Source organism: Schistocerca americana, chromosome 7 (genome assembly GCF_021461395.2).
Source record: "Schistocerca americana isolate TAMUIC-IGC-003095 chromosome 7, iqSchAmer2.1, whole genome shotgun sequence".
NCBI lineage: Eukaryota > Metazoa > Arthropoda > Insecta > Orthoptera > Acrididae > Schistocerca > Schistocerca americana.
The window spans coordinates 175,268,066-175,292,864 of NC_060125.1; the positions used below are offsets into that span (position 1 = coordinate 175,268,066).

Genomic DNA, 24,799 nt, shown 5'->3' on the forward strand with positions numbered 1-24,799 from the left:
AATTGGATAATTTTTTGAAATGTTGAGGAGCGAAAATTGAAATTTTAATAGTCGAATTATGAAGTACAACAAAATGCTTCACTTAGTTAATTGAGTTCATTTAGTTTATAGAGCGTGTGAGGTACAAAATTTCAGAAAACCAATGCAGAAATGATAATTAAAGTATGGTAACTGTTGAACTGAGTTAACTAATAAATAATTTAAGCTCTATGCATAATGTTTGGAAGTTTAGTAAAAGAAAAGAAGTAAATAGGAAGGTTGTTGAGAACATGAAATGTAGAACAATCTAGGAAGAAAAATGTCTGAAAATAGCATGGAATGGAGATAGCAATAATAAAGCTTTTTAGTTTCCTTAAGATGGAAGTTAAGTAAAAGAAAAGAAGTAAATAGGAAGGTTGTTGAGAACATGAAATGTAGAACAATCTAAGAAGAAAAATGTCTGAAAATAGCATGGAGTGGAGATAGCAATAATAAAGCTTTTTAGTTTCCTTAAGATGGAAATATTGCCTCTGGTAAAGTCGACATTAAACCTATCTTATCATCATATGCTAGTGAGACAACTCTTACTCACAAATCTTTGTGTGCTTGTAGATTAACATATATGGAGCAGTAGTATATATTAGACCACAATTGTATGAATAGCAGTATTATTTTATTATTTCCCCCGCAAATAGCTTGAGTTTTCAATTAAAATACAAATAACTTAGATTACCATTCACATACACTGTGTGTCAGCAAAAAACAGTTTTTGTAAACCAGCCTTACCTATCATTCATTAAAGAAAATGCTTATGAAATCACTTACCAGGTTAAAAAGGTCTTCATTTGATTGATAGTTAAGGTCCATTAAATGTGCATTTGTGTTAACACAGTCTTCTGTGCCGTTTAACATAAGTGAAAGTAGATATTACAAACACTGTTTGTTGACCAGATGTTAAAAATAATTTTCTGCACACTGAATGCTTATATACCCTGATAACTCTTTTTTCTAAATGATGATGTGGGTAATAATGTAAGCAGAAAGTACCATAATTGAAACTACTAATGTGTCAACTAAATGCAAAGTGCTCTTGCATGCAGACGTAAGAAGCAAATAGTGTTAAACAAAAGACCAGAAGAAAGTTGAATGTTTGTAATCCCAAAAACCATGCATTGTTTTTCAAACTATGTCCTCTATTGGTTTTTGGCATTGAATGTTGGATTATTTGAAATCTTCAGTAACAGATACAGCATATTGTCGAGACACTTCATTTCTGACAATTCATTCTCCTTATGACTTTTTAATTCACAAGTTATTTTGTAGCAAGAGTATTGAGAAAAATGGGATATTGTTTTCAGCCACTGTCAAGAGCTAAAGAACATCTGGATCTTGGAGGCTAAAAGTCATCTTTGTTGCCTCATACCTTCTGTAATAAAATTATGAGCAGTGCATGGTTAATTCAAAGTGTTTAGCTTCTTGGCAGTATATTGCTGTATTGGCAAATGGTTACAGATATAATTCCCAAAATGCGTGTTGTCACTCCTCTCAACAAGATTATTTTTATTTCATTTGTCAATTTGGCTGAATTTTCTTCTAAACCTTTTGTCATATTTAGAATTCCAAGTATTTTGAGAACCCGAGGAAAGATATCTGGTCTTGTCTCTGATTGCTTCTGGGAACTTGAAACTTCAGAGTGTTATGTAATTTATATGCATGATTCATATACTGTTTTATGCAAAGTGAAGTATGTAGCTTTGTTTTTACAGAATATTATAATTATTGTTATTTATGCTGTTGTTTGTTTGGACTTCACTAATTGAATGTTCTTCTCCAGATAATGAAACACAAAGTGGAAGGGGTGAGACGACTGTGCTCTCACCCAATGCTTGGGATGTGTAAGTACATTTTTTGTTGTTGTAATAGGGCGAGAGGAAAAAATATTCAGTTCCAATCTAATCCTGCACTATTTTAAGATCTTTCGGTTCAATAAATTTACTGAACTTTCAGATGCTGCTGTTACTTAAAAACAAGTATACTGTTGTTGTTGTTTCCCAAAAATCAAGTAAATAGTAAGAGTATAATAGCATCTTGCATTGTATTTGTTGCCATAGGCAGAGAGAAAATATTAATAACCTTGAATAGATGTTTTGAGGAAACATTCGTGGTATTTTGTCATATAGGCCTGCAGGTTAGTTGCAGCTGCAGATAAGGAATGTGGCGAAAGTTTATAGAATTTCTTTTCTCCACACAGACATCTGAACTATATCATTTCTCCTTTGAACAGAAGGTAAAAAATTAATTCATTGAGCAACCCACATGGTACCCTCGTTGGGGGCCATCTAGAGGAAACCTTCCTAGCCTACCAAAACCCCAAACCCCTTATCTGGATCACGTTCATTGATGATATCTTCATGATCTGGTCTCAGAGCCAGGTATCCTATCCTCATTCCTCCACGATCTCAACACCTTCTCTCTCATTTGCTTCATTCGGTCCTTCTCAGCCTGGCATGCCACCTCCCTGCATGTTGGCCTCCTCCCCTCTCAAGGCTCTGTTGACACCTCCGTCCATATTAAACCCACCAACCACAGCACCTCCATTGCTAATCCTTCCACACCCAAAAATCCCTCCCATAAAACCTAGGCACCCAGGGACAGCACGTCTCCAGTAATGGCAGCTCCACTGCCCAGTATGCTAAAGGCCACACAAAAGCTTTCATAAACACACACTATCCCCCAGACCCTAGTCCACAAATACATGTCCCACACCATATACCCCCCCCCCCCCAATCCTCCCCCCCCCCCCCCCCCCCCAAGAACCAGCTACAAAGGAGTGCCTCCTCATCACCCTATAGCATCATCTGATGGACTTCTTATTGCAGTCCTGCCGCATGTTTATCCTACCCCATCAGAGGCCAGACCACCTGTGAAAGCAACCATGTCAGATATCAGTTCTGCTGAAATCATTGCTCAGCTTGTGTATTGGTATGGCTACCAACCAGCTATCCACCAGAATGAATGGCCACCACCAAACTGTGGCCAAGTGCAAAGTGGACCACCGTGTTGCACAACATTCAGCGGAACACAACATGCTTGATCTTAATGGCTGCTTCACAGGCTGTGCCATGTGGGATCCTCACCTCCAACACTAGCTTTTCCAAACTGTGCAAATGGCAGTTGAGTTATCCTTGCAACAGATTTGCTGCCCCCAAAATCACCCCAGCCTCAAGCTACGGCAACTATTGTTCTCGCATTCCACATAACGGTTTATGCCCCCTATCCTATCACCTCCTCTGCCAAACCACTTGCCTATCTCTTCCCCTTTTCCAGTCCCTTTTTTGCCCTTCCCTCCTTCCCTAAAAGCCTCCAAATGCTGAACAAGGTAACCTTGTCTACCACGTCTAGTCCCTGCATGCTCCGCCAGGCAGCACTGTTTCGTCTTCCCCTGCCCATATCTTACTATTCCTTTCCAACTCCACTACAGATTGTTGCTCCCACTCAAAGTGTTTCAGTTTCAGTCTGGCCTGAACAGCCAGAGATAGTCATGTGCATGAGTTGTTCTTGCTTGTGTGAATGTGTGTGTGGTGATTTCCCCCCTCCCTTGATGAAAGCTTTGGCCAAAAGCTTAATATGTAACAGTCTTTTCATTGTGCCTGTCTGTAACTCAACATGTCACTGCTAGTTTCACTACCACAAATATCTTGATATAAGCTCACTGTGGATGTTCAGAATATTCCATTACTGACAACATATGGTCCATTTTAAATAACTATCAGTGTTTACATTCACAATCAAGGATGTTAGGTACAGTGAGCTCAGAAAGTCCATTACACATTGTACACCATGGCACACTCATATGTAATGCAACTGAGCATTTGAAGTACTCTCAGGTGAAATGATTGCTTAAAGAAGCATTTCTAGAGATACAGTGAGACATGAAAGCAAATAAATAGTTACAGGTCTGTAATTTATGCAGTGTCACAACATTTCAATGTTTCACAGAAACAAATATTTTTGTTGCTGTTATCACAATATTTTCTCCAGTTCTTCAGTCCAAATTCAGATAATTTCAGAGGTTGCCCCTCAGTCTGCAAGATCCGGGCAGTCGCAGAGGGTGGGCTTACTGGTAGTTGGGAGCTCCAACGTCAGGCGCGTAATGGGGCCCCTTAGGGAAATGGCAGCAAGAGAGGGGAAGAAAACCAATGTGCACTCCGTGTGCATACCGGGGGGAGTCATTCCAGATGTGGAAAGGGTCCTTCCGGATGCCATGAAGGGTACAGGGTGCACCCATCTGCAGGTGGTTGCTCATGTCGGCACCAATGATGTGTGTCGCTATGGATCGGAGGAAATCCTCTCTGGCTTCCGGCGGCTATCTGATTTGGTGAAGACTGCCAGTCTCGCTAGCGGGATGAAAGCAGAGCTCACCATCTGCAGCATCGTCGACAGGACTGACTGCGGACCTTTGGTACAGAGCCGAGTCGAGGGTCTGAATCAGAGGCTGAGACGGTTCTGCGACCGTGTGGGCTGCAGATTCCTTGACTTGCGCCATAGGGTGATGGGGTTTCGGGTTCCGCTGGATAGGTCAGGAGTCCACTACACGCAACAAGCGGCTACACGGGTAGCAGGGGTTGTGTGGCGTGGGCTGGGCGGTTTTTTAGGTTAGATGGCCTTGGGCAAGTACAGAAAGGGCAACAGCCTCAACGGGTGCGGGGCAAAGTCAGGACATGCGGGGACCAAGCAGCAATCGGTATTGTAATTGTCAACTGTCGAAGCTGCATTGGTAAAGTACCGGAACTTCAAGCGCTGATAGAAAGCACCGAAGCTGAAATCGTTATAGGTACAGAAAGCTGGCTTAAGCCAGAGATAAATTCTGCCGAAATTTTTACAAAGGTACACACGGTGTTTAGAAAGGATAGATTGCATGCAACCGGTGGTGGAGTGTTCATCGCTGTTAGTAGTAGTTTATCCTGTAGTGAAGTAGAAGTGGATAGTTCCTGTGAATTATTATGGGTGGAGGTTACACTAAACAACCGAACTAGGTTAATAATTGGCTCCTTTTACCGACCTCCCGACTCAGCAGCATTAGTGGCAGAACAACTGAGAGAAAATTTGGAATACATTTCACATAAATTTTCTCAGCATGTTATAGTCTTAGGTGGAGATTTCAATTTACCAGATATAGACTGGGACACTCAGATGTTTAGGACGGGTGGTAGGGACAGAGCATCGAGTGACATTATACTGAGTGCACTATCCGAAAATTACCTCGAGCAATTAAACAGAGAACCGACTCGTGGAGATAACATCTTGGACCTACTGATAACAAACAGACCCGAACTTTTCGAATCTGTATGTACAGAACAGGGAATCAGTGATCATAAGGCCGTTGCAGCATCCCTGAATATGGAAGTTAATAGGAATATAAAAAAAGGGAGGAAGGTTTATCTGTTTAGCAAGAGTAATAGAAGGCAGATTTCAGACTACCTAACAGATCAAAACGAAAATTTCTGTTCCGACACTGACAATGTTGAGTGTTTATGGAAAAAGTTCAAGGCAATCGTAAAATGCGTTTTAGACAGGTACGTGCCGAGTAAAACTGTGAGGGACGGGAAAAACCCACCGTGGTACAACAACAAAGTTAGGAAACTACTGCGAAAGCAAAGAGAGCTCCACTCCAAGTTTAAACGCAGCCAAAACCTCTCAGACAAACTGAAGCTAAACGATGTCAAAGTTAGCGTAAGGAGGGCTATGCGTGAAGCGTTCATTGAATTCGAAAGTAAAATTCTATGTACCGACTTGACAGAAAATCCTAGGAAGTTCTGGTCTTACGTTAAATCAGTAAGTGGCTCGAAACAGCATATCCAGACACTACGGGATGATGATGGCATTGAAACAGAGGATGACACGCGTAAAGCTGAAATACTAAACACCTTTTTCCAAAGCTGTTTCACAGAGGAAGACCGCACTGCAGTTCCTTCTCTAAATCCTCGCACAAACGAAAAAATGGCTGACGTCGAAATAAGTGTCCAAGGAATAGAAAAGCAACTGGAATCACTCAATAGAGGGAAGTCCACTGGACCTGACGGGATACCAATTCGATTCTACACAGAGTACGCGAAAGAACTTGCCCCCCTTCTAACAGCCGTGTACCGCAAGTCTCTAGAGGAACGGAGGGTTCCAAGTGATTGGAAAAGAACACAGATAGTCCCAGTCTTCAAGAAGGGTCGTCGAGCAGATGCGCAAAACTATAGACCTATATCTCTTACGTCGATCTCTTGTAGAATTTTAGAACATGTTTTTTGCTCGCGTATCATGTCATTTCTGGAAACCCAGAATCTACTATGTAGGAATCAACATGGATTCCGGAAACAGCGATCGTGTGAGACCCATCTCGCCTTATTTGTTCATGAGACCCAGAAAATATTAGATACAGGCTCCCAGGTAGATGCTATTTTTCTTGACTTCCGGAAGGCGTTCGATACAGTTCCGCACTGTCGCCTGATAAACAAAGTAAGAGCCTACGGAATATCAGACCAGCTGTGTGGCTGGATTGAAGAGTTTTTAGCAAACAGAACACAGCATGTTGTTATCAATGGAGAGACGTCTACAGACGTTAAAGTAACCTCTGGCGTGCCACAGGGGAGTGTTATGGGACCATTGCTTTTCACAATATATATAAATGACCTAGTAGATAGTGTCGGAAGTTCCATGCGGCTTTTCGCGGATGATGCTGTAGTATACAGAGAAGTTGCTGCATTAGAAAATTGTAGCGAAATACAGGAAGATCTGCAGCGGATAGGCACTTGGTGCAGGGAGTGGCAACTGACCCTTAACATAGACAAATGTAATGTATTGCGAATACATAGAAAGAAGGATCCTTTATTGTATGATTATATGATAGCGGAACAAACACTGGTAGCAGTTACTTCTGTAAAATATCTGGGAGTATGCGTACGGAACGATTTGAAGTGGAATGATCATATAAAACTAATTGTTGGTAAGGCGGGTACCAGGTTGAGATTCATTGGGAGAGTGCTTAGAAAATGTAGTCCATCAACAAAGGAGGTGGCTTACAAAACACTCGTTCGACCTATACTTGAGTATTGCTCATCAGTGTGGGATCCGTACCAGGTCGGGTTGACGGAGGAGATAGAGAAGATCCAAAGAAGAGCGGCGCGTTTCGTCACTGGGTTATTTGGTAACCGTGATAGCGTTACGGAGATGTTTAATAAACTCAAGTGGCAGACTCTGCAAGAGAGGCGCTCTGCATCGCGGTGTAGCTTGCTCGCCAGGTTTCGAGAGGGTGCGTTTCTGGATGAGGTATCGAATATATTGCTTCCCCCTACTTATACTTCCCGAGGAGATCACGAATGTAAAATTAGAGAGATTAGAGCGCGCACGGAGGCTTTCAGACAGTCGTTCTTCCCGCGAACCATACGCGACTGGAACAGGAAAGGGAGGTAATGACAGTGGCACGTAAAGTGCCCTCCGCCACACACCGTTGGGTGGCTTGCGGAGTATCAATGTAGATGTAGATGTAGATGTAGATATTTAAACTCAATGTATTTTCAGGGGTTAAATCCTATTGTTGTTTTCTTAGTGGTTCATAAAATGGAACTAATTTTGATTAAAGTTGTAAAGTATTCTTTCATGATATTTTCATTCACAAAATAAGATGACTGAGGAAAAATATCTTACACATCGGCACTAATCTCTAGTGCATGAAGATCTGTTTTTCTGCACCTTATGTCTGCCAATAATTGTTTTACCCTTGCCTAACAGACACGCAAATAGTTACATGGAGTAGTCATGGGAACAAGAATAAGTCCCATTTATTCTTTGATTTATTTAGAGAAATAGTTTTCCTGGCTTCTGGTTCCAATGCATAATTTGAATTAAATATTACGTTCTGGGCCTGGAGGAAAAGAAAAATCAGTCCATACACATCCCTTGAATAAGATACATATTGCCTGTGAAGAAGCAATACCGAGGTAGAAGCAAAACACAAATTTTACAGGAGAGAGAAAAAACTGTCTAGAATTACTGATACATTTCATAGGGGTGTTAAATTTGCAATGTAGCACAACAACAAAATTAGATGATATCAAAAAGTGAAACTCTTTAGAAAGTTTATTTATGACAGTAGGCTGTCTTGGTATGTATTGCAGGATATATTACTTATGCAGTATTTCTTTGTCAGAGTCTTCTCTATGACTTCACTTTTCCATTGCTTTTGGTGCTGAAAAAGTTAGTAACAACACTGTTTTGAAACATTAATAATTTTTTTATTGAAAGACTTCACAGAAACAACTTGAAATATGCACACAGTTCGCTTAGTTCTGTTACTGTCTGTTTATCTCTTCAAGAAAAATGTGCCACATGCCATTCAAGCAGCAACAAAGAATTACACCACCCTGTCACTTCAGAAACAGTAACCTCCAAGAAGATCATTCATAACATATGTTGACATAATACCAATGACAATAGTTTGTGAAAAAGGAGTAATCTAGGCAAAGGACTTCATAAAGTGGTGGCTTTTTTTTATGCCTCTAGATATTGAAGCATATTGGCTAGGAAGATTAACTCATGTCCTGTGAGCTTGCACTTGATGGAACTGTGAAATTGGTCACAGTGCATCTGAGTATGACCTTTCTCCAAAACCTTTTGCATAATCAATACTCCAGTATCAGTTGCTAATCTTAAAAGAACCTTTGATAATATCATGTTTCATTTCTGATATGTGCAGCCATCATAATCTAAAGTGACTTGGACGGGATTTTCCGTAATCATTTTGGACTGGGTTTCCACTATACACAAGGCAAAACTTGATGCATCCATTTCACCTTGCATTTCATTGAACCAGCATCATAATGCACCATGTCTCTCTAAATTGTACAATGTAAAGCTATGATCAATCAATTTTGTTTTATAGTAATCTGCACTACTTGCATGGCCTGTAAGTCCATGGAGTACATTGAGCAGAGCTTCCGCTGGACATCCTTTTCTTATTTGCAGCCTTGCCTGTGGTGCTTCCACATGTCTTCACTAACATTTCTGAGCCTAGAACTTCAACAAAAGTCATACTGGTCTTTCTTGGGGGAAAATAAGCTAAGATTACCCTCTTTGAAATTCAAGCTAAAGGTGACCCAATGTATTGATATAACCTTATTTGTATTACATTTTTCTTTGTAGGGTCCAAACAGCTGTGTTTGTACTGTATTGTAGATTCAAGGTACAGCTTAGAAGTGGATTACATGCAGTAACGTGTTGGCAGTTTCAGAAGGCAGTCCGGGAATTGTTTTATGAAAGTTATCTTGGCTATTCTCTACACTTGATTGATTCAGGAACATTCTGATTGTGAAATAGGGTTCGTCCTATGGTTTTGAATTATCTAACTAATATCGAACAGCCCTTTCTTCATTCCCAAGACTATTGAGAAATGTCTTTTCGCATACTTTGTTTTCCCATCTCATTACACAAAAGATTAATTGGGCATGCTGTTTCCTGGATTCGCCAGTAATCTGGACGTTTCATTGGAGTTATGACCGCAGGAGTAAGTGCGTAACTTTTCCTGTGGTACCGTGACATTGTTTCCCAGAATGTGTTAAATACTGTCTGCTTATTACTATCAGATATTGATGACACTTCCTTTAAATGGACTTCTGACATGTTCTTGCCTCTCTTGGAGTATCATGAGCAATTTTGCCACTTCGACTGTCTTATATTCAACATATGCGTATCTATGCATTCTCAGTATTGTAGTGGCGTTTGTCTCCCATTCTTCGGGGCAGGTTTTAGACTTACTTCTCCTGTCACTGCTTGTCATATTCTGATAGTTATCTGAATTTTCTGGTAAATAATAAGCACCGCTGTGTGTAGTATCACTCTGAAATAACTAATGCACAGAATGAGTGAAGTGTGGTGTTCTGATTTATATCACAATAAAGCAGATGTGGTACTACTAAATTTCATAGTTTTAGTGGATTTCTGTTAATTCAAGATAAATAATTAGAGAATTTTCTTACTGCTGTCAATCACTTCAGGAAGGAAACTCCACTTCGGAATGCTAACTTCATCAGATAAACATTTCTTCCTCAGTAAACAGATTGTCTTGTAAAACTCTGTCCATTTTCATAAACCGAAGCTACAACCAAGGAACCATTTTCGAACATTGGAAGCAAACAACAACGATATACTGTGGCTACACATGCACACATTGGCATTTATGTGGTGTTGTTTACCACATCCAAAACACACTAGTTACATGGTATTTCATTCTTTTGCAGTTGTGTGGCATTTCCATCTATTTGTCACTCCTATCGTAAATGTGACACTGTGTTAGCATTCTGGTCGTAAGACCAGATGTGCAAAGTCAAGGATACAAACTGACTGAAAAAATACAAATTTGAAAGTAAGTCAGTCAGCCGGTATTGTTTCTTCAAGGACGATATATTACCATTGTGAAGTTCAACAGTGCTTGATTATTTAGAACTGACGAAAAAACCTTCACACAGACTAGGTGTACTAACTTAGGGGAACACAGAGTGACCATCTTGTAAACAAAGTCTGTATATATTATACTTTTCAGCTTCAGGTCACACAACTGGTATCATAATGGCTTTCAGCTTCTTATTGAGCCTCATGAAGAATTTAAGATGCAAATGATCACACTTGATAACCTGTTTGTCACATTTAATCATCATCTTCGGATCTGAAAACAAAATAAAACATTTTTAAACAGGAAATGCTCACTAAATGTGGTAGAAATTACTGTACCACCAAACTGCCCAACTTGGGAAAGAGAGGCTCAGTTTTTTGTCAAAATGTGAACACTTCTCGAGGAGTCACCCTAAAATTCTTGACACTTCAGCATGCACCTTACAGCTCAGATTTGGCCTCCACATCATTTCTCTCTCTCCCCAAAAACAAAACAAACCCATGGATTGGTCCACTTCAAAGTATCACAATTCACCCGTGTAGGATTGTGAAACGTTGCTTACAACTTTCCCCAAGGTATTGCTATGGTATTGCTATTCAGTTTGTGGTTTCAGATAATGAACTGATGCATTTAACATGAAAGGGAATATGTTGGGCAGATCTGGAAGTAATTTAATAATTGTAGAAGTACAAGTTAGAACAATTTCAGCTACTGAAAAGTACCAAAATTTTATTTAGATTGCATCCTGTACATATTTTTTAAGCAAATAGGCCTATTACTAATTCTCTTATCATTGATGTCATCTTTTATTCTTATTGCCATCTTTGAATTAACTCTAATATGAATAATGGTGTCTGTGCTGACACTCCAGGGAAAGATGTATGAGGAACTTCAGCAGTGCATCAACAGTCGTTTAAATCTAATGACAAGTTCTTCATGTATATTTTACTCAGCCCCATACGTAGCATTTAACATACGGCATCTTTAATAAAGATAATATTGTTTTATTGATTTGAGTTGAAACTGGCAATGCTTACTTTAATACAAAACACATTGTGAATTTGATTTTAAATAAAATTTTGTGCATAGATTTTTTATTATTTTTTAAAATCTTTTTTAATGAGAAATTGCAATATTTCCTCAAATCTTTTAGTGAACCTTATAAATATAATTGAAAAATAATATCTTCAGCAAACTCTTGATAAAATTCAGAGTCACACTGCCTTAAGCACCACACGAAAGAACATATTATTGCAGAGCTTTGCTATATTTCTGATATTTTATCTAGAGTTCATCTTTCTTTTTGTTGTTGTAGACCTCACAGGCTCTCAAGATGGGTCAGTGCAGATGTGGGAATGGTGTCAGCAGCATTCTGTTGCCACTCCCAGACCATCTGGAACATTTGCAAAGGTGACTCGGGTGCGTTTCAGTGAACATGGAAACAAATTTGGGGTTGCTGATGGAGATGGAAATGTCAGCCTGTGGCAGGTTGGCTTGTCAAGCAATGGCAGCCGTCCTTTCTTTGTAAGTACTTTTTTCTTCAGTAAAATATTTACCTATCTCTTGTCTTGCAGCAGATGATGATAGCTTGATTATTTTATTTTGGACATGAGTTGTCACTAAAATACTTCTTCAGGATATGTAAGCACATCAAAATTTTATTTTTTTGTTGTACTCCAGTTCATATAATATGTTAAACATATAAAATTATAAGTGCAAAACATTGTAATGCAGAGTTCATAACTCAGGAAAACATCCTCAACCGTAATGGAATTCCAGTGAAATTGTAAAAGAATTGTGTTTGTCTGTTATCGGGTCATCATTCTGTTTTGTTCACCATTAGTTCATCAAATGATATGTTCACTATCAATGCTGAGAGGAAATTTAACTAGAAGGAAAAAACAGTAGCACATGCACGAGGAAGTGACACAGTGCCAAAAAATAATTTTAAAATACTCAAGCTTATTGTTACTTCAAGAACTATTTTTAAGTTGATATGGCTTACGTGCATACCCTAAGACTTTGTGCAGCAGTGGTTTGATGCTTGAATTTAATATATGTATTCATTAAGTTTTCAAATCGTACATTGTTACATGTTTTAATTTCGTATTACAGCTGTGATGAACCAAAGACACTGAAACATTCATCCATAACTGTACAAAATACATGACTATCTCTGGTTTTTGTGTACTTTCAGTACATGGATGACTTCCACATGTAACATTTCATCACCAATGTCAGATATTCGATGGTCTTTCTACAAACATTTCTACAGAACTGACTTAAATGCTTTCATGACATCTTTGTATACCAAAGCATTTATGGGTCACCAAAAGGAACCCCCTCCAGTCAAGAACATTCAGATTCATTGTCATAATCTGGATCATAGCAAGGAGAACCATTGTTCTCTTCTCCAGAATCTCAGAATCTACCCCCAAACCCATTTCATCTAGTCCTTTTCAACTCGGGTATTTAATCATAGTTTTACTATGGCTACAAGTTTTTTTATGTACTATTTTAGAATGACAAGTGTAGCTGTTTCTCATGTAATTTATTTAAACGCCAATCTCAATGCTGTTGTAAAGCTCCCATTGAGAAATTTGCTCATTCTTTTTGTGTTTTGTAGACATATCTGATGATTGTACAGATTGAAACTAGTTGTACAGTAAAACATTTCTGGTCAGAAGCTGGTTTTATAGTCTACATGTTTCAGTAGTATACATTAACCTCACCCGTTCCTTTTGTGACAGGAACACATCTGTCAGTATCAAACACTCCAAAACCAACCACATCCTTCAACTATCTCTTATTGTACCTTAGAATGAAGGCTATTGTATCCAGAAATCTTTCCCTCATCCACCAAAGAAGAAACCTGTTGCTCATTCAGCCTACATTGTATAGTAGACTCTCCCTATGGCATCCATGCTCCCACTTGAGTCATTTCTGTGTGGACAATCCTTGAGCACATCTCTCTCACATCCACCCAACGACTCTTGTTCATGTCCAACCACAGGCATTTCCTGTCCAGCCAAAATGTAAAGCCAAGTGTGGAAGTAGCTTCATCATCAACTGTTATCAGTTAAGTTAAAAGTTATTGCTTTCCCCCCCCCCCCCCCCCCCCCCCTTCCCCAGAATATTCGTATTCAACGTTTATGCTCTCTTGCTGAGGCCATCTTCTGGGAACTCGCTGCATGCTGCGGTGCACTTTCAGACTTTTGCAGATTTAAGGAGACTGTTTCCTGTGTTATCACCATAAAGTATCACAGTTGGTTTGCAATGACATTTCTGTGATTAAAATTGTTTGAACATTTAGCAAGCTCGACTGTCTCTCTCTAACATTTTGTTTGTGTTGATACAGTGTTTTTGATAAAATCCAAACATTAGTCGACTCTATAATGTGATCACATATTTTGCAGTGTTCATCTTTGTCTGACTTGCTTTAGGAACACATGTCATTAGTGCTCTTTTTGCCATTCTGTAACTGCATGACCTGCCTGTTGTGTATTTATTTTTTATTACATCTAATTTCTGCTGGAGGACATAAAATTTAGTGCAAGTGTAATAAAGCTTACACCGTGGACACAGTTCATGCAGCTAAATAATGGCTAAAAAGCATGAATGATGAGCTCATAAAGCAAATGAGCTAGTCAGCTGTAGCTGAATTAAGTTGAATATGTTGTCAAAATACAAACTTTACTAATGTTTGTGTTTTAGCAAAAACATCGTATCAATGCAAATGTAAAGGCAGAGAGGTAGTGGGGATTGTTAAACATCCAAACAGTTTCAGTCACCACAATAGAATTAGGCTGCTGGCAGTTCAGTTGCTGGCCATTAGTTTTGCAAGGATGCCACGAGTGTGTGCAAATGCAAATGAAGTATCACTCGCACCCTGCCCTCCAACCCCTTCTACACTAAATCACAGAAATGTCATTGCATAAAAGTCGTAAATGTTTCTGGTGATAAATATGGATAATATTAAATTTGCCAGTGTTTGACAGTGCACCACAGTGCGCAGCCGGTCTGTGAATTTTATTTTGCTACTGACTCAGAGACACACGTCTCCCCCTTTCCTGCCTCCCAGTATCTTCACTGAAGAGCCAAAGAAACAGGTACGCGTGCCTAATATCGTGTTGGGCCCCCATGAGCATGCAGAAGTGCCGTAACACGACTTGGCGTGGACTTGACTAGTGTCTGAAGTGGTGCTGGAGGGATTTGCCACCATGAATCCTGCAGGGCTATCCACAAATCTGTAAGAGTACAAGGGGATGGAGATCTCTACTGAATAGCGCATTGCAAGGCATCCCAGATATGCTCAGTAATGTTCATGTCTGGGAAGTTTGGTGGCCAGCGGAAGTGTTTAAACTCAGAAGAGTGTTCCGGGAGCCACGCTGTAGCAATTCTGCATGTGTGGGGTGTCGCATAGCCCTGCCAAAATTGCTCAAATCTATCGGAATGCACAATGGACATGAATGGATGCAGTGAATAGACAGGATGCTTATGTATGTGTCACTTCTTAAGAGTCGTATCTAGACATATCAGGGGTCCCATATCACACCAATTGCACATGCTCCATACCATTACAGAGCCTCCACCAGCTTCAACAGTACCCTGCTGACATGCAGGGTTCCTGAATTCATGAGATTGTCTCCATTCCCGTACACATCCATTGACTCGATACAATTTGAAATGAGACTTGTCCAACCAGACAACATGTGTTCAGTCATAAACAGTCTAATGACAGTGTTTACAGGCCTGAGCAAGGAGTAAAGCTTTGTGCCGTGCAGTCATCAAGGGTACATGAATGGGCCGTCAGTTCCAAAAGCCCATATCGATGATGCTTCATTGAATAGTTTGCATGATGACACTTGTTAATGTCCCAGCATTGAAATCTGCATCAATTTGTGGAACGGTTGCACTTTTGTCATGTTGAACGATTCTCTTCAGTCGCCGTTAGTCCTGTCCTTGCAGGATCTTGTTCCAGCCATAGCGATGTAGGAGATTTGATGTTTTACCGAATTCCTGATACTCATGGTACGGTACACTCGAGAAATGGTCGTATGGGAAAATCCCCACTTCATCACTATGTCCACAGCTTGTGGTCTAGTGGCTATCATTGCTCTCTCTGGATCATGAGGCCCGGGTTCCATTCCCGGCCAGGTTGGGGATTTTTCTCTGCCCGGTGACTTGATGTCTGTGTTGTCCTCATCATTTCATCATCATCATCATTCGTGACAGTGGCGAGATTGACTGAGTAAAAATTGTACTATGTAAAAATTGGGACTTTGTACAGGTGCTGATGACTGCGCAGTTGAGCGCCCCACAAACCAAACATCATCATCACTACCTCGGAGATGCTGTGTCCCATCTCTCGTGTGCTGACTATAACACCATGTTCAAACTCACTTAAATCTTGCCATTGTAGCAGCAGTAACTGATCTAACAGTTATTCCAGACACTTGTATATATAGGCATTGCCGATCGCAGCACCGTATTCTGCTTGTTTACATATCTCCGTATTTGAATACACGTGCCTATATCAGTTTCTTTGGTGCTTCAGTGTATATGCCCCATCCTTTCCTTACACGGCTTGTCCCATCCCAAAAGCACATAACAAGTTGGTCAAGACACTGAACACACATTTGACAGGAAAGGGATTCAAATTCCCGCACAAGACTTTCACAGTTTGATTATTCGTGATTTCCACAAATCTATTAAGATCGGTTTAGTTTATTATCCAAACTAAATATACATTACAAGGTGTTTCAAAATGAATATACAGGTTTTACCTCTTTGTAGCATTTATTATATTCAACTTACAACAATAAATTGTACATCAAATGAAAGAGCAACTCAGACAGTTTTGTTTGTATATCTTTGCACAAAGGGAAGAGCTATTCCACATGGAATAACCAAGAGTAACTGAAAAATGTGTTGAACGAGTGAGTGCCTTTCATGTGGAGACCCAAAAAAACCCTTCGGAAGGCTAGTCGTACATTAGCAATTCCAGAGAGTCTGTGTGGAAACTTTCAATGACACGCTTAAACTATGTCCTCATAGTTTTCAGTTCTTACAAGTTCTAAAGCCTTGAGACTATAATTTAAGTGTCAAGTTCGCAAATGAAATGTTGCTGCACGACAAAGAAGATCTTCTGGATCGTGTCGTCTTCAGTGATGAATCAACATTTCTCCTAAGTGGATTTCGGGAAACATACACAATGTGCGCAACTGGGGGTCACCCCCATTATTGTAGCATCTGTGTTCTACCTGACCACACACAAGATTCACAAATCTGCACTCGTGCACCTCTGAAATTCACTGAGCAATCTGTTATTGAGCTGACCGAATGTTCTCCAAACATGCTGTATGTAAAGATTCTTAAGACACTCTTAAAATATTTTGATAATTATTATCACCACAAAATGGATAGGGGCTACAAAACAACCTTTCATTTTCACAAATATGTTTGTCAGATCATGGGATGATGCCACTAAGAGTTGAAATTGTGCCCAGTTTCTGTTCCATAGATATATCCTGTCCTGCTATCAGTTATACATTATGCATATATGTAACTAGTTGTAGTGCTCTCTTGTTGATGGACAGAATTTGTATAGCTCAAAAATGGGAAAATATAAATATGAATCCATGTGCATATAAACAATGAATGTGTTCTCTGTGATGTAACAAGTGGGAAGTAACTGTTTGTCCCACCAAGTGCATTAATTGGATATAATTTTACATGAAAAATGTTTGACCGGACTATACTTCTTAACTCTCTTGTGTTGCTTATGTTGTTGTACCATTACAACTTACCATTTTTTCTACGTGCCTCTTCCAGTTCTCATTACACACACACAGACCAAAAAAAAAAAAAAAAACCACAACCTGCCTGACCCTCTTGCACAATTAATTTTAACATTTCATTCATTCTCTGTAGAGCAGATATTTTCAAGATTCGACCATCTCCCCCCCCCCCCCCCCCCTGCCCCCTTTTGCATCCACATGCTACTTTTTTCATTTATACCAAGTTCAAATTTCCATTTTCAATTATTAATCTGTGACAGAAATTATTTTGTCATACAGATGAAGATGAAGTAGTAGAAAAATCATTATTTTCTTGTTACAGACGTACCAGTGCCACAATAAAATAACAAGTGATTTTGTATTCCTTGGGTCATGTAGCATGCTGGCTACAGCTGGCCACAGCTCAGAAAGTAAAAGCGTTGCATTGTGGGATTCGTTACTACCTCAGAAGAAAGCGTTGATAACAGGTATGTTTCTTATTTTGTGTTGTTTATTGAGTGCCATTTCATCTGAAAAACCTGCCAACCCCTTCTCAATAATATTACATTTCTAAACATTTGTGCGTTGTATAATAAACACAATAACTGACTCTGAGCTCTCTGAGCCAATCATCATAAAAATAGGATTAAGACAAGAAAATTGCTTGGCACCCCTGCTGTTCAACTGTGCTTTAGAATACATAATAAGGGAATGGTACAAGACTAACCCAAAGAACATCCAAATTGGAAGACCCAAAGACAACATAAGTTTAAATTGTCTAGGATTTGCTGATGATCTTGCTCTCTTGTCCAACATTTCAGGAAACCAAACAACAAGTTATCTCACTACAGGAAATAGCACAGAAAATTGGTCTTGGAATATCCTTTGAAAAAACAGTCGTCGTGTTAACTGACCCACCACTCATAAACAGACTTGCTATAGGAAACCAAGAAATCAAAATTGTAGATAAATTTAAATATGTCGGAGAAATCATAACATATAACCTCAATGAAAAGCCAACATGGCATAACAGAATAAACAAATTGACTAGAGTACAATGGATAGGGGCAAGAATAAGCAGCTTTCACTCGGTTCATACTCGACAGAAATCAAACCTGCATTTGGATCGAACTTTCTTAACTCTAGTGCAAAAAGGTGTACAGTATACTGCTGCATCCATTTTCAATAAGCTGTCACTCAAATTCAAAAATCTTAGCAGTAATCCATGCGCTTTCAAATCGAAACTGAAGAGTTTTCTCATGGGTCACTCCTTCTATTCTGTCGAGGAGTTCCTTGAAAAATTAAGCTGATTCTTATTGTATTGCTGATCGCGTTTACTTAAGCTTATGGACTGACTTTTTTCAGGTTCATGAACATTTATTTTTATCTGTTATTACTTTTATGTTGTAATTTCATGTACTGACACGCTCCATGACCTTGGAGAGTTGCTCCTCAATTTGGTCCTACGGAACTTGATGTGTAAATAAATAAATAAACAGTATATCACCAAGAACACCTACAACAAGAAGAGCCTGTCAATAGCAACAAAATCAGTCACTCAATCAGAAATAACATACGCAAGTGAAACCATCTTCAAAACAACTGACACTGCACAAATAAACAAAATAAAGACAAAAATCATCAGAATGTCCATCAACAAATCGTACCAGAAATATGGACACTGGAGAGTAGCTACAAATGAAACAGTCTACAAGGAAATAGAACCAGTAATGAGTTCAATCAGGAAGAAATGCATTTCATTTTTCAGACATTTAATCAGAACACCAGAGAACAGGATCATCAGGAGCATAATAGAAAAATTGTGGAATAGTAAGTGCAACATTAAGTGGATTACAGAAATCAAGGAAGATACGGATGAGCTATAGATTATATTGGAAGACCTAAGACACAAAACTGACAAAATCGGGAAACTCACAGACAAACAAACCAGACTGCAAACGAGAATCAACAGACAGACAATAGAAAGGGTGATTTCCGATGAAGAAAGAAGGATGAGATCCAAGAGAATGAAGAAGTACTGGGCTGACAGGAAACTTAAAAATTCTTTGTGTGAAGTTGGCTAGAGTGGTCCAATGAAGGCTATAAAATGTAAATAATAGTAATAATAATAAACACAATATCCTGCACAGTAACTTCTCTATATTTATGATTTTTATTTATATATTAAACCTTTAAGAATTTAAATGGAATTTAAGTCATTATTTTGTGTACATACACCCATCCATACATATAAGAGTACATATATACATCATGAAAAGGATGTTCAGGATGGAATAATGACAATATTATGAAATACATTGGATGCTACTCACCGTATAGAGGTAATGTTGAGGCGCAGACATGCACATCAAAAATACTGCTATACGTTCAAGTTTTTGGACAAAAGACCTTCTTCTAAAGTAGAAAACACACTCTTACTCACGCAGGTGAAACTCGCACACACATGACCACTGTCTCTTTTCACTGAGGTCCGTCCTCAGTGGCCAGAGACAGTGGTCTGCAACACCAACATATCCTCTATATCAGGCTCATCCTAGAATTGCGCCCAGCGGGTGCACCTGCACCCCGTGGGCGCCAGGCAGTGTAGTTCAGCACCCCGTCCGCGACCGTGTGTCGCTAGTGTCGGCATAGGAGCGAGAGAGACAGCTGAGGAGCGAGTGAGACCGCACAGCACTGCTCTGCGCTGGACTGTCCCGCGGTCAGATCTAACCTAAACAAAATAGCAGAGGAAGCGCAGCTCTGTAAAAGAGGCCGATGAGCTGTAAAACAACCAAACCATTTACCGTTTTGGTAAAAACTAGTGTTCGTGTGCCAGGATTGCTATGCAAAGCTTTAGACAACAATATCCAAAACAAGAATCGAAGAACATCTTAGTTGTTTTCTGACCCACAGCTTCATTCTATTAGTACTGCACATGCACACTCGTCATATGTACAATAAGCGTCTTCTGAAAAATATATCAGTTTCTTAAATGAACTAGACTCATAAATATTCTATTTTAGAAATAACTTTATCTAAGGGATCTAGAGTCTCATTCTCAGTGTTAGCAGTTACAAGTAAACATTTTTTGTTGTACTTTGGGCTACATCTCTTTGTATCCCTTTTCAGAGTTAAGAAATCGGATCCTTATTTTGCTGTTTTGTGCGTAATAATTTTAACCGCCCAAGTTTGAAAACTTATTAAAAAATAGGATTAAGGATATAAAGCTCTTTAATTCTTACAGTCAACATTGTTAAAAGAGACAATTAACAATTTACACTTTTTTCTTTTTCGAGGAAATGGTTTTGTCAGTGTTTGGTACAGTATTCCCTGAGACTGATAACCTCAAAGAATTAGTCAAATTTTTACAGGGTGTATACGACCCGGGACAACTGGGATATCCGGGAAAAACCTGGGAATTTTTTCATCCAGGAGAAAACCGGGAGAAACCCGGGATATTTTTAGAATTCCGGGAATTTTTCATTGTTTGAGTTTTCAGTTAAATTTTTGTAATTTTGTCTGGTAAGAACCGATATTCTAACAAAGGATATTACTGTATCCCCCTACTGCAGAATAATACTTCAACAATAAATCATAAACAAGAGGAAAAAATGAAAATAACTTAAATTGCAAAGGAAATGCGCCATATACAACAACGACACACAGTGCTCATGCAAGCGTCTGCCAATCAAAAATGTGTCAAAGGCTTTAGGAAGACTATGCAGTGCTTCATAACAACAAATTGCCTCCAGTGAGCGTGAAGTCGAAACTGTTTACATTCGATTTGTTTTAGCAGTTAAGCGTGAGCTCATGCACATGCACATGCACAGTTGAGTCATGTTTGAGTAGTGATTCTCCCACTTCTGGCTACAGAATGTAGCTGTTGGCTGTGCAAGCAGCTAGATGCTACCGGAAAAAGGGGGCGCCAAATTCATATTCTTAGGGAAAAAAAACTTGTTTCACAAACGCCTAGCATCCAGTTCACGTTTGTCTATCGATTATTCATATGATTTTGAAATGCATCCCTGTTGGTTTTTGAACATTTTTGAACACATTTTAAGTTGATTTCTGAATGAATCATAAGTTGACTTTTGAATGCATGCATAGTGTATGTGATGTTTCTGTCAGGAGAATCTTCGTCGCATCTAGAAATAAACTTTCCACAAACAAAAGGGGGCGGGGCAATAAGAGCTGAGGGAGTAAAGCCGAACGGATGAACGCCAATCACTGTCTGATCATGTGGTTGATTGGGTTTGCAAATGATCGGCATTGTTATAATTACTAGCGAAATCCGTAGATTCAGGCTACCAGAATGGAAATAAACGACTAACAGGAATAACAGGTGAGAAAGATTACGTATTATCTTCTCAGTGTATCCAAGAAAATGAAATTTTGACAGAAAATTTTTGGCCAGATCACTACACTAGTAAGGACCAGTTGTACAGTCCCCAGCTAGCAGACACGTAAGTTCTATTCTGGAAGTAACACGGAAAAGTGTTGTTCGAACACGTAATAACGCCCAACTGGAAAATAATCACAGGATAACTAAACTTGTGATTCTGACAGGGTTAGTGAAGTTAATCAGCGAACAAATTTTGACAATGGTAGCAATAGCTACAGAATTGGTGATCACAAGATTGTTAGAATGAGGAAGGAGAAGAACACAAATTATAGAAGAATAAGACGATTACAAATTTATATAAAAATTTCGTAATACTACTTTTCGATCTCATGATTGAGAAGCTGGTGTGTATGACTCAAATATGAAACTGTTTCCTAACATAAAGCTTTTTGCTTGTAGTAGGCCTAATAGACATTTGATATTGGTGCTTCGTGGATTATATTCTGTCGTGTTATAAAAATGGCCATTTGTGCCAAAACCATCTTGTTTAATTTGGTGTGTTATAAAATTGCTGCCATATTAGAAAGGCCTATTTTGTTTTTATCTAGCAGACAGTGACAAAATAGACGTAACCAGGTCGAGAAACCACACCAGTCTTGGGGTATTATTTGTATTAACAGCTTTTTCAGTATTAGATAACGACATTTCGATTTTTCATGTAGCAAAACATTTGACGAACTTTGATGAGGCAATAGATTCTTTCACAGAAAGGAAAGCACGCCATGTAAAGCTGTAGCAAGATTAGAGAGAAAAAAATGATAGGAGCTAAGGTTTGAAGAAATGTGTAATTTCTTGCTTATCTCTTTCAGTAGTGGTTTTACATAGCCTATATTTAATTTTATGTCACACAAAACAGCAAGTTATTAACTAATAGGCAAAAAAGATTTCAGATTTTCTGAAGAGTTCTTGTTCTCTTGATTACAAAAAAAAAAAAAATCCCATCCGCTATTAATTCGAGATTTTTTAAAGAGGGGCAGGCTCTCAATGTCCACTCGCCTGAATATAGTTTGGACGTGCGGTAGAAAAATGCTTTATGAAGAGGCATGGCACTGCACTTTGGCATACGTAAGACTAAATAATATGTCTTATATTTCCTCGAATACATATGTTTTATGTTTCAGACTTTTTAGAAAGATGTGCGCTACAAGATGAACATATTTTGAAAATTCGATTTTTTTTTTAGTATTGACTCGGTTCGCAAATGTAGATCCGGGGCTGATGCACAGAGCAGTCTGAGTTATAGTGGGTAGTCTCCACATGACACGTGTTTACATTTAGTGATTTTGCTGTTTCCCCTTCATTTACTCTCACATCAAATGAAAACAAAACGGATATCTGTGTCCGGGAGCTATCAAGTGAATTAAAACACATTCACATAATTACGGAAGGCTAAAATATGTCATTAGTTTCAGATTTTATTTTATTTCCACCTTTCTGACAGTCAAGCATTAATCGCCTTGCGGAACAATGAAGTTATTTTTGTCTGCTCGCTAAAGAAATTTGACTTTTCTTAACCTTTTCCGCAGAGGCAGTCAATGTATTTGAAACGAAATGTTTAATTCCACTGTACTGGCTAGTTTCAACTGTTTGCTGCATTTCAAGTGCACGTTTTCATTTTCTAGCACGTTTTCATTTTCTAGCACGTTTTCATTTTCTAGCACGTTTTCATTTTCTAGCACATTTTCATTTTCTAGCACGTTTTCATTTTCTAGCACGTATGGCATTATGTCATAATAAAGAACCAAACATGATATAATACAGTACTGGTGCTTCAAGAAAATTTACATCCCAAATACCACACTGAAAAGCTTAATATCAGGTCGAGGTCTGCATCATTGGGAATCCGAACATACGAATGTGCCCTTTAAGTACGCTCTTTAAATGTGCACATTTTAATATTGTTCATGAAATTCCGATGCTCTTGCAGTATCCTCTGATGTCTTGTTTCTTTTATGACATAGTGTATGATCTTTCAATGTTTTACGCGTACGTACATACGGGCTTCCTACGTCATGATAGCTACCAAAGCATGGTGTCGCCTGTTATCTGCGTTTTGTGGCAACTGCTGAAACGAACGTATTTCTAACAGGTCGCGGGAAAATATTGCGAATAGTGGTTTGAAAAGCGTTACATTCAAAGTAAATATTCTTTTACGTAAGTTGAACTATGTGCAAGAATGTACCATGAATTTATTAAATCACAGAGCGTTTGCCTCCCATTTAAAAATCAACTCTTTGATGACGCGCCATTTAGAAGAATTTTGAACCCTGAAGATCAGACATTTATGGCATTATTAAAAATTTTACTGGCACGTTTGTGTGATATATCTTAAAGTGTAACACGTGCAAAAAAGATCAACAGTATATGCGAAAGCTTAGCTTCTCTTGCAGCTTGAGAACAATATTATATGTGAAAACTTTGCTTTTTCTTGTAGCAACACTATGTATATTAATTTAAACTATTAACTTCCCTGTTTGTGTGTTCGTGCTACTTAACAGTGATCTTGCTGTTGGCTGACTACATCACGTGTCCTATGCTCTGAATAACCGCTGTCATCGACTGGCAAGATCACGTGACATGAGCTACAAACGGCCTACAAAAGTGCATCGAAATCTCAATTTCAATGATTCGGAAAGTAACATGCAGTGTTTGGTGGAATTCCAGTGTATACTTTCATAATGCGAAAATACGCAGCGTACATTTTGCTGCACATCAAAGATGTTTCCAAAACGTGTCTTTTTCCCTGAGTTTCGTTTTCTAAAGTGCCGGGATATTGTGCGCCCGGGTATAAAACCATAACCATTCAAAGAATTGATAAGGGAAAATATACTGTCACCCGGGAAAAACTGTATTTTTAACCGGGAAAAATCCGGGAATTTTTTTTCATTGTCCACGTATACACCTTGTTTTATCACCAAGTAATGAACAGTTCTTAGATTTAGCAAGCTTTAAAAGAGATGTACGTGGAACCAAACATTGAGAGAACTTAGGCTGCGCGATTGTGCAAAAGAGGATATTTCTCTTGTGGAAGACAGCTGTAAAAGTCATCCAAAGTTTTACACATGAGAAAGCGGTCCTTCAGGCAGATATTGCACTGCAGGTCAATCAGCTCTAGTTGAAGCACTTGTGAGACGTCCTATGCCGAAGGGAAAACGGGCGAACAAATATGTCTAAGGCCGACTGAAGCTCACTTATCTCCAAAAA

At 38.9% G+C, this 24,799-nt stretch overlaps 1 protein-coding gene across 1 annotated transcript in view; it reads left to right on the forward strand.

The window, feature by feature from the left end:
• Positions 1-24,799, forward strand: part of LOC124621800 (dmX-like protein 2) — a 351,417-nt gene that overhangs the window by 295,186 nt on the left and 31,432 nt on the right. The window contains exons 53-55 of the mRNA XM_047147237.1: positions 1,814-1,874; positions 11,730-11,938; positions 17,537-17,681. Coding sequence (XP_047003193.1) covers positions 1,814-1,874; positions 11,730-11,938; positions 17,537-17,681 — 415 coding nt within the window. The remainder of the gene's footprint in view (positions 1-1,813; positions 1,875-11,729; positions 11,939-17,536; positions 17,682-24,799) is intronic.